The sequence below is a fragment of the Corvus moneduloides genome, chromosome 6 (genome assembly GCF_009650955.1).
Source record: "Corvus moneduloides isolate bCorMon1 chromosome 6, bCorMon1.pri, whole genome shotgun sequence".
NCBI lineage: Eukaryota > Metazoa > Chordata > Aves > Passeriformes > Corvidae > Corvus > Corvus moneduloides.
Genome location: NC_045481.1, coordinates 9,754,090 through 9,770,388, shown reverse-complemented (window position 1 = coordinate 9,770,388; position 16,299 = coordinate 9,754,090). Strand labels below are relative to the sequence as shown.

The 16,299-nt window shown below is 41.4% G+C and overlaps 2 protein-coding genes across 12 annotated transcripts in view; one reads left to right on the top strand and one right to left on the bottom strand.

Annotated features, from left to right (window-relative positions):
• Positions 1-93: 93 nt before the first annotated feature.
• Positions 94-14,449, top strand: ZFYVE21 (zinc finger FYVE-type containing 21). Of its 2 annotated transcripts, XM_032113248.1 has the most exons (8): positions 94-275; positions 5,944-5,994; positions 7,312-7,480; positions 9,207-9,282; positions 9,643-9,734; positions 10,537-10,590; positions 12,067-12,209; positions 13,029-14,449. In XM_032113248.1, exons 1-8 carry the CDS (start codon positions 153-155, stop codon positions 13,062-13,064), a joined length of 744 nt encoding a protein of 247 aa, XP_031969139.1. In that variant the 5' UTR covers positions 94-152; the 3' UTR covers positions 13,065-14,449. The 2 variants fall into 2 exon arrangements, with proteins under 2 accessions (XP_031969139.1, XP_031969140.1); XM_032113249.1 differs by lacking the exon at positions 10,537-10,590 and having other exon boundaries at positions 107-275.
• PPP1R13B (protein phosphatase 1 regulatory subunit 13B) overlaps positions 14,107-16,299 on the bottom strand; it is a 68,930-nt gene continuing 66,737 nt past the window's right edge. For all 10 annotated transcript variants that reach the window (XM_032113224.1, XM_032113225.1, XM_032113222.1 and 7 more), the window contains one exon: positions 14,107-15,649. In XM_032113224.1, coding sequence (XP_031969115.1) covers positions 15,608-15,649 — 42 coding nt within the window. In that variant the 3' untranslated portion in view covers positions 14,107-15,607. The remainder of the gene's footprint in view (positions 15,650-16,299) is intronic.

The window sequence follows — 16,299 nt, the reverse complement described above, 5'->3', positions numbered from 1 at the left end:
GCACGGGATTGGCTGAAACGCCCCGAGCGGGTGGGCGGGGCTGGCGAGTTGCTGCTTCCCATTGGTTGCGTGCCGTGTCCGTCCCGCAGGGCCGCGCGGCCATTGGGCGGCGGCGGCGCTCATCCCGCGGCGGCGGCGGCGCGCGGGGGAAGATGTCGGGCGGCGACGCGAAGAAGCTGGTGCGCTCCCCCAGCGGGCTGCGCATGGTGCCCGAACACCGCGGCGCTCGCAGCCCTTTCGGCCTCGACGAGCCGCCCTGGGTGCCCGACAAGGAGGTACCGCCGAGGGCAGGGGCGCCGCACTTCCCTTTCCCCCTTCCCTTTCCCCCTTCCCTTTCCCCCTTCCCTTTCCCCCTTCCCTTTCCCCCTTCCCTTTCCCCCTTCCCTTTCCCCCTTCCCTTTCCCCCTTCCCTTTCCCCCTTCCCTTTCCCCCTTCCCTTTCCCCCTTCCCTTTCCCCCTTCCCTTTCCCCCTTCCCTTTCCCCCTTCCCTTTCCCCCTTCCCTTTCCCCCTTCCCTTTCCCCCTTCCCTTTCCCCCTTCCCTTTCCCCCTTCCCTTTCCCCCTTCCCTTTCCCCCTTCCCTTTCCCCCTTCCCTTTCCCCCTTCCCTTTCCCCCTTCCCTTTCCCCCTTCCCTTTCCCCCTTCCCTTTCCCCCTTCCCTTTCCCCCTTCCCTTTCCCCCTTCCCTTTCCCCCTTCCCTTTCCCCCTTCCCTTTCCCCCCTTCCCTTTCCCCCTTCCCTTTCCCCCTTCCCTTTCTCTCTTCCCTTTCCCTTCGCTTTTTTATTTCCCATACCTTAATGGATTAAAGGGCGCAAGGATAGGTCTGTCACTCGTTTTTTACGGGTGTACGACCCCGTCGCGAAAGTTGGGGAGCGATTTGCTGATTTAGAAGTGTAGCGAGCTGTGCAGCGTTGCTTTAAGTGCTTATTAAGGTGGTTCTGAAAGCCGTGCAAGTTTAAAACTAATTGCACACATTATTGAGGCAATAAGGCTGAGTTAGAGCAGCCCTCCTGGCTCCTGGTGTGAGTGTTCGTAGTGTTTAACAATCATTGAACAACTCCGTCTATTTCAGTCAACTTTGCTTTCAGTACTTATCAAGTAAACAACGTAATGGTGATATTTTTAATTTCATGTAATGAGAGCTATTTGTTGCCAGTCCCTGCAGCCAGATGCTCATACAACATAGAATCCATTGTTTATTTATTTATTGCCAGCGTTCTGTGGTGTGGACACACGCCAGTGCATTTAAATGTGACCGGAATGAGGATTTCTTTTAGATGAGCCAATGTGAATTTAAGCCGGGACTCATCCAACAAAGCCGTTCTTTGGCAGATACGGACGTGGTTGCTTGTTTGTGTGGGAACACTGAGTCCTCCCTTGGTTAGGAAGGAGGAAGAAAATTTTTTCCTCTACCTGGTATCTCTTGATGCTGAAAGTTCTGTGTAAAAGTAATAATAATTCTGGAGGCTCGCTCTGCCAGCACAGCTCCTGCAGCTCCGGCCAGCCTGTCCTGCTATAAAGGGTGGGAGTCGTAAGTCACTTGCTGGCTTTGTTCAGAACAATTCTTTTTTGGAAAGTGAGTTTTTAACTCATTCTGAACAAGCCGTCTGCTGCTGTATCTTGTGAGAGTTTTCTCAAGTTGTTCTTTTCCGTACACAGAAAAACCTCCCAGCCATCATCAGCAGCTGTTTCTTGCATGTCTTACGTGAAGTGTGGGTAAGGTAAATTTTCGGTGGAGTGTCCTTTGAAGGACTGAGCCCCTGTCCCCCCCAGCTGGCACCGCGTGTGCTCTGCCGTCTGGGTGTGGCGCTTGTGGGGTGTGTGTTTATCTGTGAGCCAAGTCTGAGCAGTTCTTTTGCAAGTGGTTTCCCTTTGTGCTGCTTCTGCTGCCCGGCGGAGTTGCAGCATCCCGTGCACTCACCTGGAAACCTGATTCCTGACATCATCTCATCGGGGGATATTGTTTGTGTAACAGTTCAATTGAAATTCGTTTTCTCCCTGACCTTCTGAAGTGCAGTTTAGCGTGTCAGTAGTCCTTGATTATAGAAGACTGGTTTCATTAAGGAAAACAAAGTACCTTTAACTCAGTTCTAATATATACAACCATCTTAATTCAACTAAAGATTGTTTGGGGGTTGTGGTAGGATTTATTTAAACTAGTTAGATATATTTAGATAATTATGTCTGTATATTTTAGATACATCGGGCTGATGTGTGTTGTTAGTTTGAATTTTATATTACAGTTGTATTGCAGGTATTTATTCTTCTTAAAGTTCAACTTTTCACCTGTAGTCTTCTGGTCAGTAGGCTGAGGGTGTTGAGTTGTGACTGCATGTGCTCAGTGACATTTGCTGTTGAGAGAAAGTGTGATAGAGGCAAATATTTTGAATGCATTTGTTAATGCAAAATTAAGAATATGAATTCTTATTTTGTGGCTAGTTATTTTACTAAATTTCTGGAAGTATTTTAGAGTTCTGCCATCTCTTTGGTTAACAACTGCCAAATATGTTACAAACTTTTTCCTTAAATAAAGCAGGCATGTGATACACAGGGAAGCTTATAAACTCCATGTTTTGTTAAGAAATTAAATTTAAAGAGACGGTGTTACCTGACAGTGAATTAGTTGAGAATGTGTGCTCTTGTTACCATGTCAGACATAATTAAAAATGAAGTGTCTGTGTCCAAGACGAGACCTTGAATGGTATTAGCAAATGCTGATCTGGCTTTTCAATTCCATTGGCTTTTGCTGTGCAGCCAGAAACACTCACAAATCCAATGGCTTTATTTTTCTTATGCAAGAAGAGTCTACTGGCTTATTTTTTAAAATTAAGGCCACCTAAGAATTACAGCAGTTAGTAGTTTTGTGATGCTTATGCAGCATTGATATATAATTCGGTTTTTAATTTTTAGTTCACAGGATTATACAGTCTTAAAATATCAGTTACTATGAGGAATTTGAAGTGCAAGGCTGAAGCAGGACTACTGAAAACTTTACTTTTGGTAGTCTTATTTGTAATACAGATAATGAGTTGAGGTGTATTTGTGAAAGTCTGTGCTGAGCATCATTAAACTCAAGACAGACCTTAAAATGTTGGTCTCTGCATGTGCCTTGTCTGACTCAGAATTTCTTTGTTAATCACCAGCAGAGCTTAATTGATGAGATTTCTGTTAAGGAAATATTGGAGTAGAAATTGAGTAAAATGTGTCAGTTTTCCTGCAGAGGTGGCCAAACCTCGTGATACCCAGCTGTGTACCAGATGTTTCCGTGGCTGAGGAACACTGTGTGCTGCAGAGGAGCTGACAGATGTGGTGGAAGGGGTTCCCTGGGGCTCTTCCGTGGCTGCAGGAGGGAACTGAGCTTTCCTTAGCTGGCTCCTCTTCTGGCTCAGGCTCTTGGAGGGGCATTGATTGTGTGGCAGCGCTGCCCTTGGACTCCTGGCAAAATCCAGGCTCAGGCAGTGAACTGGCCTGGGCAGCTGCAGTGTCAGCACCGTGAGCTGTGTCTGCCCTTTTGCATCCTGCCCTTTCCCCCTCTGGCCTCAGCTGCTTTGGCCAGGTGTGTTCCAGGGTGGGATTTCCTGAACTTTCTGGTTAGCAAAGGTTCACTGTGTTAAGGAGCTTAGCCAGGTGTTCCCATTCATCACTTCTTGAATCACTCTGTTATTATTTATGCAAATAAAGCATGTGGAGTGTAACTATAGATTCCTGTCCATCAATGGAGTTCTCACCTCTGGCTGGATCCATGGGATTATGGGAATAAATTATCATACTTGAGCAAATCCATGAGAAGTTTGCAATGAGCCAGCTGTTGGTATTTTAAAATTAATGCAAGATCCATCAGCTGATGGATGTTTTTCCATTTTCCTCTTGCTAGATGAAGAAAAATCCCATCTTGCAGTGCCAGCTACCATGTGCAGCTTGACTTGTGATTTATTTAGGACTGCTCTTTTTATCAGGCAGGGCTATCATCTCGGGTCTGGAATTCAGAAATATTTTTCTATAGTTTGTGTTAAATAAGAGGATGGATAATTTTGTTCCTTCCTAAAAACCACTTTTATGTTTAGCATAGCATTCTGTATGAAGTCTATGTAGGAGGGTATTTAGAAGAGTTTGGGGTTTGATTTGTTTTTTCCCTCTAGCTTGTGACTTATGCTTTCTGCTTTTTGGCAAAAACCAAATAAACAAAAAAACCCAAACCCCAGTCTTCCTAAAAACCCAGCCCAGGCCAGCTAAAATAAAACCCCACCACCAGAACTCAACAAAAAAATTCCCATGTGTTTTCATTAAGAAAATGAATTAGAACCCAAGTAAATCCTGGGCATACCAAAATTACTGCCAGGTGCAGCTCTCAGGCAAGCTATTTAACTACATGTCCAAAAAATAAAACATTAGAGTAGGGCATGATATTAGCTGTAGAGTACTACTTGTTACAGAGGTGAAACCTGGTGAATGCTGAAATTGCTTCATGCTGAAGGTTATTTGTCAGTGAGCGTTGAAATAAGCTTTTCTGCAGCCATTGTGAAAAGATGTGTTTGGATACCTTAGTTCAGTGTTATTTAAAACAATTCAGGAGCACTTCTAGTGCTCTTTTGTGTGGGATTTAGAAACAGTTTGTTGTAACAAATTCTGCAAGTAGGTGTTTACGTTTCACTACAATGACTGCCATTGCCCTCTAATGTGTTAAACGTCTGTTTAGACAGCAGAACCTTTCATATAAACTATTGCCAGTTATTAACAAGCTTACACTTCAAAAGGACATGAAAAGTTTCTGGGGAATTTTTCATTTAGGTGCTGTAATATTTTCTTGGCTGCAGTTGTTGAACTTGTGACAGTGATTGAGTATCTGCTGGAGCAAAAGTCCCTGAACAGAAGCTGTTGTAACCTGAGGAGATTTATAGAAGAAAAAGGGTTAAGTATTGAACTATGTTAATTAAAGGCAAAGGATGATTACTGTGTGCTTAGCAAATAACACCTGCTCATCTTAGGGTATGTGTTCAAGAGGACATTCTGCTGTAGTCTGAGTTAGTCTGGTTTGAGGAGTTTCGGTTTCTAGAGTTACAAAGCTTACTACAGGATCTGACCATGTTCTCCTGAGTAAGATGTCAGGCATAATTTTGCATTAATATTTGCAAGTAAATATAGAAAAAATTGCATTATAAGCCTCAGACACTGGGGTTTGATATGGTGGATAAAGATAGGTAAAGCTTTGTTGAAAACCCAGTGATCTAAGTGCTAAGTATCAGCCCTTTGGTAGGTGACTTTTTATACAGAACATTTTCGTTGTCCAACACCACTTCTGGTTGTTAACACAATCCAAACTGTCACCCCTTAAACTCTACTTAGTTGCAAGGGAGAAACTCCTTCAATTTTTTTCTGGCATTTTTTGAAAGGAGTGTGGGTGCAAGTTTGTTTTAGGAAAGAGATATTTCAGGAAGTGACTTTTTGTAGCTGGAATAAACATTAGGTCTTGGTGCCTTGGAAGAAAACCAAGTATTTCATAGCATGTTTCAAAAATGTGTGAGTATTGAGAGCATTAAATTGTGTAAACAATGTTTTAGACAGTCAGCAGAGCATCGTGGCAGAATACAGCGAGGACAACTTACAGAAAAACAGTTGACTGGCATATAGGACTGTCTGCATAGCCAAACATTATCAAGAACGGTGGATACTTCCGAGATGTAGTTTTGCCTGCTGGCAAGATGCATTATTCATTAGGGGGAAGTTTGGCAGCTTTTTTCAGCTTTTTTTTGCCTTGCAAATGGAGTTGACATTATTTTGCTACATCAGTATTAAATGAAAGCCATCCAGGTGAAAAGATAATGGATGGAAATTTGTTGGAGGTGTTACTTTATACGGCGTAATATAAAGCTTGTTCTTTGTATATGGTGGTAGAATTAAAGGTGTAAAAAATTCATAGACTAATCTTAATTTCTGCTGTTTTCTAGTGCCCAAGATGTATGCAGTGTGATACAAAATTTGACTTCATAACTAGAAAGGTAAGAGAAATCAATGAGATATAAACTAGTAACTGTCGCAAAATACTAAAATGGACATCTTTTGAAAAGTAAATAAGGATTTGTCTTGAGTTTGGAAGAGAGAAATTCTGGTTTGAAGTAGAAAGTGTACAACTACATAATTAGGCTCACTGGATGAAGAGAAAACACTAAATTATGTTTATTAATGGTAAGAGGTCACTGTGGAATGCATGGTGGTGTGCAGAATATGACATGGAGAATTCTGCAAAGCACCCTCCCAAAGAAGGCCAACAATGATTTTTAGGAGGGAATATCATTACTTCATATAATTCCACTGACGATTTGTTAGCACAGGCTTGTGAAAGTGAAGAAAGATGTGGAAGTGTGTCTTGTAGTGCAGTGACATAGTTCATGTTTTTTAATTTAACTGTTTGGAGGGAGAAGGAAGGAGAAATTTAAACCAGACACACTCATGTCTTATACCAGAAAAGAGGTTTCTTTGTTTCCCTTGTGTTAGCTTTGGAAAGCAATTGGAGGTAGCCCTGGGAAATAGGTACTCCAGAGAATTTTGCAGAACATTTGGGAGGAAAGCGGAACACTGACCAAAGCTGCAGTGTTGTCAGTTACTTGTATCAAATTTGCAGGCTTGCTTTGAGCCACAAATTAGTTCCTGCTTGCTTGTGAGTACTTGTTCTGTCATGAGAACTTGCATCAGGAAGATCTGGCACTGTCACGCCCCAGCAGTGATCTGGAGCACAGGCCACTGGTTGCAGATTTAGGGGCTGTGAAACACACTGCAATACTTGTTCTGGTTTCGCAACTTCACTGGATTTGTGCTGCGCTGCCTGATATTTCTGATAAGAGCGATATCTCTGTTATAAGGATGAAAATTTTTATATTTTTTCCTTGGGAGAAACTTGAGAATATGTTTTCAAAGAGAAGTATTTTCAGCTGACAATTAGAAACTTCAGTTGAAGTTCCCCAAGATCTTTTTTCAGAAATGGGAAGGGACCTGGAAACCACTCTTCTCTTGCGTTTTTATTGACAATGAGGTGAAGGATTTACTGGACACCAGATAAGGCCTTTCCTGTCTCTTCTGCTTCAGAAGCATCTTTACAGAGTGCCAGCAAAGGCTTAGATTGCTGCTGTTCATACTGTACTCAGTCCTTTGTATCCAACCTTCAGAGATTCCTGTCTGCCGCTGTAGCAGTTAATTTCCTTTACCTGTCCCTCAACTTGCACATTTCACACCTGAGAAACTGTTGTAGCAACCTTATCAAATCATTCTCTACCAGTTTCCTTTGTAAATAAATAAAGGAAATGTTCTCTTGTGCTTAGCATCACTGCCGAAGGTGTGGGAAGTGTTTCTGTGACAAGTGCTGCAGTAAAAAAGTGCCTCTGCCTCGCATGTGCTTCGTGGACCCTGTGCGCCAGTGTGCGGAGTGTGCCCTGGTCTCACAGAAAGAGACAGAGTTCTACGACAAACAGCTCAAAGTGCTCATGAATGGTAAGCACTGAATGCACAGATGGGCTGTTTCTCTCTCATTTGTATTTATTCAAATTCTGAAGAACAGCAAGAGTGATGCCTCGTGTCCAACAAGCTGCAGTTGTCTCCTCTTTGTCATGCCTCTTGTTTTTCAGTTAATAATTCTGTGTTACTGGTTTATTTAGAGAGGTTCACCCTTCTTAGTTAATGTTTACACCTCTCAGTTTGTATTCCTTGGTCTTTACAAAGAGTGATTTAATTAAAGACAAATTTTTAATGCCTGTGAGAACAGATGTGCATGCAGTTGGCATTTTCCTTGAAATAATGCATCTTTTAGCCATATTCCTGTTACATTAAATAAAGATGAAAAATAGAGACTATTTTAGTATTTTCATACAAGATACAGTGCTTGTTTCAAGCTTCATCTGAGAGCTTTGATCTTGTCTGTGGCCTACAGCTGTGGTTTATGGTAGATCATCATGAGTACTCAATTTTCCATAGGATTAAACCTACATGCAATACAGTAATTCATGTTCCAATTACGTTAAGAAAGCTGAAACTTCAGTTTTTAAAATATTCTGTGATCCTTCAGTGCCTTTTGATGGTCTCTCAGCATGATGCTGGTGTGCATATGGGTCCGCTAAGCCCCACATGTCATGGGCATGGATGTTCCTGGGGAGATCCTGGGTTCAGAAGGGAGTGTGTTAATTCCTGGAGCATATAAATCATTCATCACTCTGCTTTGCCGTGAGGGTGTAGAGGAGTTTTTAAATCGCATCTTCTAAACTGAAGACTTTTTTTAAAGCTTGTCCTGTTTGCATTCATGTTCTGAAGTTGTTCCTGACTTGCTCTGTAGAGCCACAGACTGTGGCCAGAGAGACGGGATGGTGGCTGTGATGTCCTTGTCCAGCCTTGGTGCTGCTGTCTCTGTCTGCGTCTCAGTTCAGCAGCAGCACAGGGTCTGTGCTGGGGGTCAGTGCACCCGGCTAAACTGGGAAGTAACGAGGTGAAATTCTGGGGCTGCTGTGAGGTTGAGCTCATGGAGATGGATTGCAGACTGTTTGGCAGGGCTGGATGTTACTTTCTTCCTTTCCCAGGCCAGCAGTATTGGGATTAGGTAATACAGGGAGCATGAGGCATGGAGGAAGTAAAGGGGTAGGGTGTGTAGGGCTGCTTGGAGTTCTGAGTCACTTGTCTAATGTAGCAATAGTGACTTTCCCCATGCCAAAGCAGTTTTGAGGAGGAAGAAATATAACATGAAGGCTGAAGTTCATTGGCCTCACAATAAGACTGAGCCAGTCTTCAGTAATGAAAAAGAGATGTCTTTACTGTTTATTAAGCATAGAACTGAAGGTCACGTCCTGCTATTAAAATTGTTCTCTTTTTTTAATGCTGAAACAGTTGTTTGTGTTACAGTGACCGCAGAGGTCTTTAATTGCCTGTCTTTGCCACCTCCAAATCTCTTCTCATTTTTGTAAGATTCCTCTTGGATATCATCTGCATTTTTACATGTGGGAGAAATCACATAGCACATGTGATAAGGTCCTGTGATTCAGAACATGATAATTAAAGATCAGCATTTTATACTTGAGTGTTTTGCTGATGTTAATCAGTTTAGCATTTCAGTTATTCTCTTACTGCACTCAATTCAGTAATAGTATTAGTAAGTAAAGGTTAGTTATGCTTCCTGATACTTGAAAATTGCTTACTGAATTCTGTATTAGTATGCTAAAACATTTCTTTCCAGGTGCTGCATTCTTTGTAACTCTGGGAACATCTGATAAATCTGAGCTCATGGTCTGTCGACTTTCCACCAACCAGAGGTGAGAAAGATTGATAGAAATTGCACTTGTAAACTATAGAATTGTTGCCCTTACAGCTCTATTATTACATAATAACCTAAAAAAATGTGACGAACATGCCCTAAGGATACTGGAGAGAGTAATCAGACTGATAGATCCAACAATACTGGAATGTTTGAATTTACTAGCAATGTGGATCAGAATGTCTTGGAAGGGTGAAATTTCAATGAAAAGTAGTATTTTCTGATTGATTTCTATCCCTCCTCACCCCAAAGAACACATAAACAGTGTCACTGAGAGATTGTTTTATTTTTTTTCCTTTGATTTGGACTTGATATTTAGATTAAAAAACTGAAAAAAAGTTTTCCTTCTATTATGTAGATACCTGGTTTTGGATGGAGACAGCCATTATGAAATTGAAATTACACAGATTTCAACTGTTCAGATACTTACAGAGGGATTTACTCCTGGAGGTAAATTTTTCTTTTACTATAAATGAAGTATTAAGAAAAAAAATGTGAAGCTGCAGTTACTGAGGTAGACAGTGCATTCAGTGTAACTGTGCTAGTTACAACTGCTCTCAGAATAGAGCACAGTCTGTGATACCCTGTCCATGTGGCTACTGGGATTTGGGGAAACACCTGAAGATTGAGAAGTTCCCCTACAGCCTTAATGTTGGAGAGCCTCTAGATAAACCTGAGTATGGGTGGTTGTCATCTGTTCTCTTGGGTAAACACAAGATGTTTACTGATTTAAGAGCTTATAGGAGGGAACTGTTAGTCTTTGGTAGCTTCCATTCCAGAATCCAGCTGGGATTTTGCCATCAGTGGTGCAAACATTAACAGAATGAAATGGGGGAGGGGGAAATAAATAATTAAACTGTGCTTTCTTAATTTCATTCAAGATTTAAGGGGTGGCCAAATGAAACTGGTAACACCTAAACTGGCGTGCAGCTACTTACTGCCCCATCTCTTACCAGATTTTAGAGTATTTCAGGATGAACCTGAATATGATTTGACTGAAATGAGAACAAACAAGGTCAGGAATTTCAATAATTGTTCTTTATCAACACTTCTGTCACTGCTGGGTTTTTCTAATTGTACAGCCTATCTGTGCAATATTCAGTCAGTATAGCATGTTAACTTGAATAAACTTACCTTGGTATTCAAATCAACCAGGTGTATTGCTGGGTCACTTAATGCTCCTGTAATTTCTTGTTCACCACTCTTCTGACTGCTTTATCTCTTTTCTGCCTGCCTTCCTTCTTGATGGTAGGAAAAGATATTCACACTTACACCAGCCTTCTGGAGAGCCAGCCTGTTACTGAAGGTATCACCAATGCCTTTCAGCATGACTCACCCAAGCATGTCATGACCCCCTCACATCTTTCTTCTCTGCAGTGTTGATTATTTGCTTGATCCATAATTGCTGCTCAACCTGAGTTATGTTCAAGTCTGACATGTATCTGTTCCTTCCCATATGTCTGTTTAATAAACCAAGAGTGAATGTTTTATAACACTCTGGAGGAGAATTGAGACACTCAAGGCCTTTTTTAGACCAATGTGCTGTCGTCCATGCTGGGAGAAGGGGAGATGAGAAATGGTATCTGCAGTGCTACACAGGGTTACAGATCACCTGCTTCAGCAGGTTGCTGAATTGGGCATACTAGAAATGAATATACTCCCTGTGTGCTGTGTGGAAAGGCTTTGCACTGAAACTGTTAATTAATGGCTTGCTTTTATACAACTTTAAATGAAAGGCCTCTTTGTTATGCAAGGTGTGTTCTGCCTTAGTAATGCCAGACATGGGCAACGTTTGGTCAAGGCTGTAGGTGTTTGATTTCCACTGGTTTATCTTTCAGTAGACTCTTAATCCATTACTCTGACCAGTAGGTGCAGGGAAGCAATTGATGAATTTCCATTTATCCTAGGAGAGTAGAAAATAGCTCTTTTATAAACCCTACTGTGGGCTTCTGACCGGGTTAGGTGCACTACCAGCACTAACTAGATTGAGTTTGGCTTAGATTGTGGTTTGTTTTGGCTCCTCAGATATTGCAGTAACAGCCTCCAGGAGCCCTCTCATGCAGACACTTTTTAAAAAGAGCTTTGCAAAAAGTGTCCTGTGTATGCTTGTGCTGTTCCTAGGGCTAGTGCTGTTCCTTAGTTCATGCTCCACTGCTGCAGGAAGTAATGACAATAACGTGTCATTCTACAAGTTCTTATTTAAGGTCTGTATTTTTGCTTTGGTTTATCTTTGTCTGCAGCCTCAGTAAGAGACATACAAACACCTTGCTATTGCACTGTCAGAGCAGCATCTTTTGTAGCAATTTCCTTCAGTAAGTAAATGATGTTGTCAGCTGTTCTCTAGTCTTACTTAAGCATCATTCCCAACCTTTGCCAGGTTTGGAGGGACTGCTGCCTGCTGTGCCAGACTCCGTATCCAGCAGGATCTTGCTTTGCCATCAGTCTAATTGGACACTAAGCCTACAGACCGAGGCTACAGTATGAAAGTGTGGTATCAATGTCTTAACATGGTGATAGTAAATAACGAGGGTGTTCTAGATGCGTGTGGCTTTACCTGAGGGCTGATGCAGGTTCTGCCTTGGTGCTTGGCAGAGAGGATGAAACAATACTGAGGCTGCAGGTTCCACTGCCCTGGCACTATGAGCCATGGTCATGAGCTCATTGGATCCAGCAGCTGCTCGTGCTCTGCACTGGGCAATGAGCACACTTCTTCAAACATGCTCATGAGCTGGAAAAGGTTGGTAAAACCTGCTGCTGGTCCACATGTTATTTCTCTTTTCAGGAGGCAACACTCGTGCCATAGGTATGATCCTGCAGTACAAGGTACCAGGGTCGGAGGAGGTGATGCAGATGAAGTTTACTGCTGGTGAAGACTTCAGTTGTAACAAGAAGCTGTCAGCAAGCTGGCTGGCAGCTATGCATAAGGTAAGCAAAGCAGCCAAAACTTAGACAAGGCTGAAGAAAATCTTTACATGGCGTGTTTAGTAGCACCAAAGAGAGCATTCAGCCTTAGTATTTATATTATTTTTTTATTAAGGTCTTTAGGGCCTTGTTGCTTAGAAAACAGAAGCTGTGCCTGGCTGTAGTGAACATGACTTTAGCTTTATGCTCAGAGAGCTGAAGAATTTATGCACTCTGAAGGGTGTCCCAAGATCTTACCTATGGTAGTAGATGACTTTAACGTTCCTTGGGTTTTTGTTACTGACTGAAAAAATGTGCATTATGAAATATGCTTTTGAACCTAAATTCAGCTAGTTGCTTTTACTACTTCACAAAGGTTCAAAGTTGTTGAGTTTTGGGAACAGAAAGACTTTAATCTTTTGGTGCTAGGCCCTGTATGGGTAATGAAACTGAAGGTTCGTATTTCCCAAGTCAAAGTTAAGGTGGAAAAAGCCAAAAGCCACACTCAAATCATTCACCTGATCAACTGCTGATCAGAACTGTAATTTATAATGTGCCTGCATGGGCAGGTTTGTGGCTCTTTGCTGTTTTATTGCCATTCTGGAGCTCCCCAGGGGCCCCTACCCCAGCTTTTAACTCTGTTCAGCACAGTGTGCTCAAAGTTTCTATCACCATGCAAGTGCATTCAGCACTTCCTGAATGCTAGTACCTGCCTCAGATGGAGGAAAATAGAGGAAGAATTTAAAGCCCTGGCTTTAAAGGAGGTTTTTGGAGGGGTAGGAAGCAGATAAGGTGGCTGCAAGTGAAAATTCAGTTAATACTGCCCTTTTGCCTTTCTGTTAGGCAACAAAACTTCTCTATGAGTCTCGGGACCAGTGAGAACTGCAGATGTGGCCTCCTGAGGGCACACACAGGACACCAGCCTCCACAGACCTGCCTCTCACTTTGTGCTGATTTGACACCTGGAAATATTTGCTGTTCTTGACTCTCCCATTCCAGTGTGGTTCATTATGTAAGAACTGGCAAATGCAATGTGAGTATTTCTTTGAACCATGAGTATTCACAGTAGTGTGCAATATGTATACAGTTAATGCTTTAAACAGCCTCACCTTTTAAGACTTTGTATATTTTGTTAAGCCTTTATTGGCACTTAATATGAAAGTGACCTGCACTACAGCTAATGTACAGCACAACTTTTATAGTAACCATTATATATATATATAGTTTGCTACAGGAAGCAAACAAAGGTGTATGTCTCTTCTGCAGAGAATAGCTTTTGGGTATAGATCTCAGGTTTTTCCCTCTATCCAAATGTTTAAAATCAATGTACAAAAAAAAAAATCTGCCTTAGATATGATTTTATAGAAATCATGTGGGGTTTTTTAAACATTTCATTTTAAACATCTAAATATTTCACCAAATACCACCAAATTTGACTTACATGAACTTGACCTTGAAACTTCACTTCTGTAATAAGCTTCCAGAATAATTTTTAGTTTTGTATTTTCTTTTTTGGTAACTAGCTTTTGTTACTCTTAACTGTAATGCTATCTGAAATTGTATACAATTTAATGTACAAATACAAATAAATTAATTCACTTATTTAAAAAAATTAGGTGCTGTTTAATTTTTTAATACACAACTTCTTAAGTGATGGACACCATGGTCTCTGAACTCTGAAAATTTTAGTTTTTTCTAAAGAGCACCTGAATTTTAGTTCTAAGTTACATATCCCAGTTGGAATACTCGGATACTAGTGTAAGGAGGTTCCAAAAGCAGCACATTTTCAGTGAAGCTGATAAGGAAGAAAGGTGGGTTGACAGCTGGAACTTCGGCAAGCTACAATTAGTGTTTTCCTGCAGACTGACCAAAGCCACATCTGCTATTGAGACCTCTATAAAGAGAGTGGAAAATGCAGCCATGCCTTAGCAGTACTTTATTGTGCACATTTACATGTTCTCTGAATTTGTGTATCATAGGCTCTTGAAATCATCACATTCATGTAGCAAATTCTTCAACAATAATACCCTTTCACTTTTCACCACAATATATACAGTTAATGCTGACCTGTGGTAAAAGCAAGTTACAGCACTGCAGAAATGGATATATAAATTATACACAGAACTTGTACATGAAGAGTTAATCAAATTGCATACTGTTAAATGGGAGAAAATTACAAGAAATATGGCTAAAACTTATAATGGGAAATTCAAAATATACTTTTGGTATATAAAATCATGTACAATTAAAATTCCAGTGAAGTGCCTGGTTGTGGGGTTTTTTTTTTTTTGCTTGAAACTACAACGTAGTGGAACAGGTTATTGCATAACTTGCCTTGGCAGCAGGTATAGGCTGCCAAGAACCACAGAAACTGTCCTCAAATAAGCTATTGCCTTTCTTAAATCCTTCTCTAAACCTTGTTTCTTTCTTCTCCTCGACTTGGCATCTACACGACCCTCTTTCTACTTCTATCCAGTCCTTCATCTTTTCTTCTAGACTGACTCAGGCAGACTTCAGGTGACACAGTATAACCTTTACCAGACTCTTACCCTTTTCAACTATTGCACTTTCATCCCTGCAGACATACAAATCCCTTAGGCTGCTGCAACTTCAGTACTAACTGTTGTGTCCAGGCTGGACGAGCTCAGGGGGTTAGTAGGGGAACCTTTACATTCGTAGAGGTAACACCAGTGCTGTAGGCTGAATAATAAGAAAATAAAACACCAAGTGAAATACTGTGTAGGGACTTTGAGAAGTGTACAAATACTGTTGGTTTTGTTAGTTCTCTAGCTTGATTCTAAATGCAAATAATGCAAGATGCTAGACTAGGTAAAGCTTTTGTTGGGGTTGTCCAGACTAGGATTTAAGTGTTTAGCATGTGGTCACCTAAAATCCTAGCCTTCACCAAGCTTTGGTAACTACTTAATTACGCATGTAACAGGTGAAGATCTCCTGTCCTAGAACCCAAAGAGTTGATGTTGATCGGTAATGAGAACTCAACATTCACTGGTATCAAACAAAAATACCCAAAATCCCGACATGGGACAGTTGCTGTGGGGGGCTGGAGCAAACTGGACAGCGCATCTGCAATCTGCAAATGACACCTCTGAACATGGAACACAAGGAAGCTCCTACCATGGAACTTTGACTCAAAACATTGCGTTAGACGAGAGTTGGCGCAACACTGTCGGTACTGGAGGTATCGCTCTCCTCATCAGTGCTGGGTCACACACAAACGATCCTCATTTACAAACTGCAAATCTTGGGACTCGTGGATGCTGTCCATTTAACAAGAGAAAGCACCATTAAAACTAAATATCATAGTTTTATTTCTCTGTGTGAAATGATGAAAAATGATGGCTCCAGTGGATGTTCTAAGTTTCCAGTTACCAGCATGGTACTGCACTGTTGTTCAACTGAATTCAAGCGAGGGTTCGCTGTCGAGGTTTTATTCGTGGATATAACTAAAAAAACAGAATAACAGTATTAGGTTTTGCATGGTTAATACCAACTTAAATAATTTATAACTAAGGGATACTTATTAGGCAGAACTGGGTGATGAAGTGTTTTGGGGGGAGAGGTTTTTTTAAGCCACAGCATGTTCTTAGGCAACTTCTGAACAACACAAGAGCAGGAGGAAGAGGGCTGATTTACTCCTGCCAATAGCAGCAACATGGCTGCTCAGAAAATGACATGGTGCTTTTAGCTCAAGATCCAGAACAGACAAAGGATGCTTTTACATAAGTACAAAAATTCCCTGTTGAGTACTCAAGAGCGCTTCTTTCCTGCTCTGCAAGGTTCTCTTACGCATTTTGTCCTCAGTAGCTCTACTTAGTCATCTTACATCTCTGGCCTCTCCTGACAACAGTGTTCATCTGTCAGAGCAGCATAAATGATGTGCCACAGTTGTCATGTTCAAGGCTCTTTCCTGTTTTAAACTCACACACACCTGTGTTCTTATCTTGTACCAGGTATTAAAAACATTCCCAAAGAACTTTCTGGGCCAAGGCTTCAAGCTGCCTAATAGAGCCACCATGCTTTCTGTAAGGGCTCTATATTTTAGACAAGGGGGAGGAAAAAGTCTTAATAAAGCATAAACAATATTAAATATATT

Coding starts and splice junctions, on each gene's coding strand:
- ZFYVE21 (XM_032113248.1), top strand. CDS start 153: ATGTCGGGCGGCGACGCGAAGAAGCTGGTGCGCTCCCCCAGCGGGCTG. Junction 9,735..10,536: donor AGAGGGATTTACTCCTGGAG/GTAAATTTTTCT, acceptor TCTTGATGGTAG/GAAAAGATATTCACACTTAC. Junction 10,591..12,066: donor GAGCCAGCCTGTTACTGAAG/GTATCACCAATG, acceptor TTCTCTTTTCAG/GAGGCAACACTCGTGCCATA.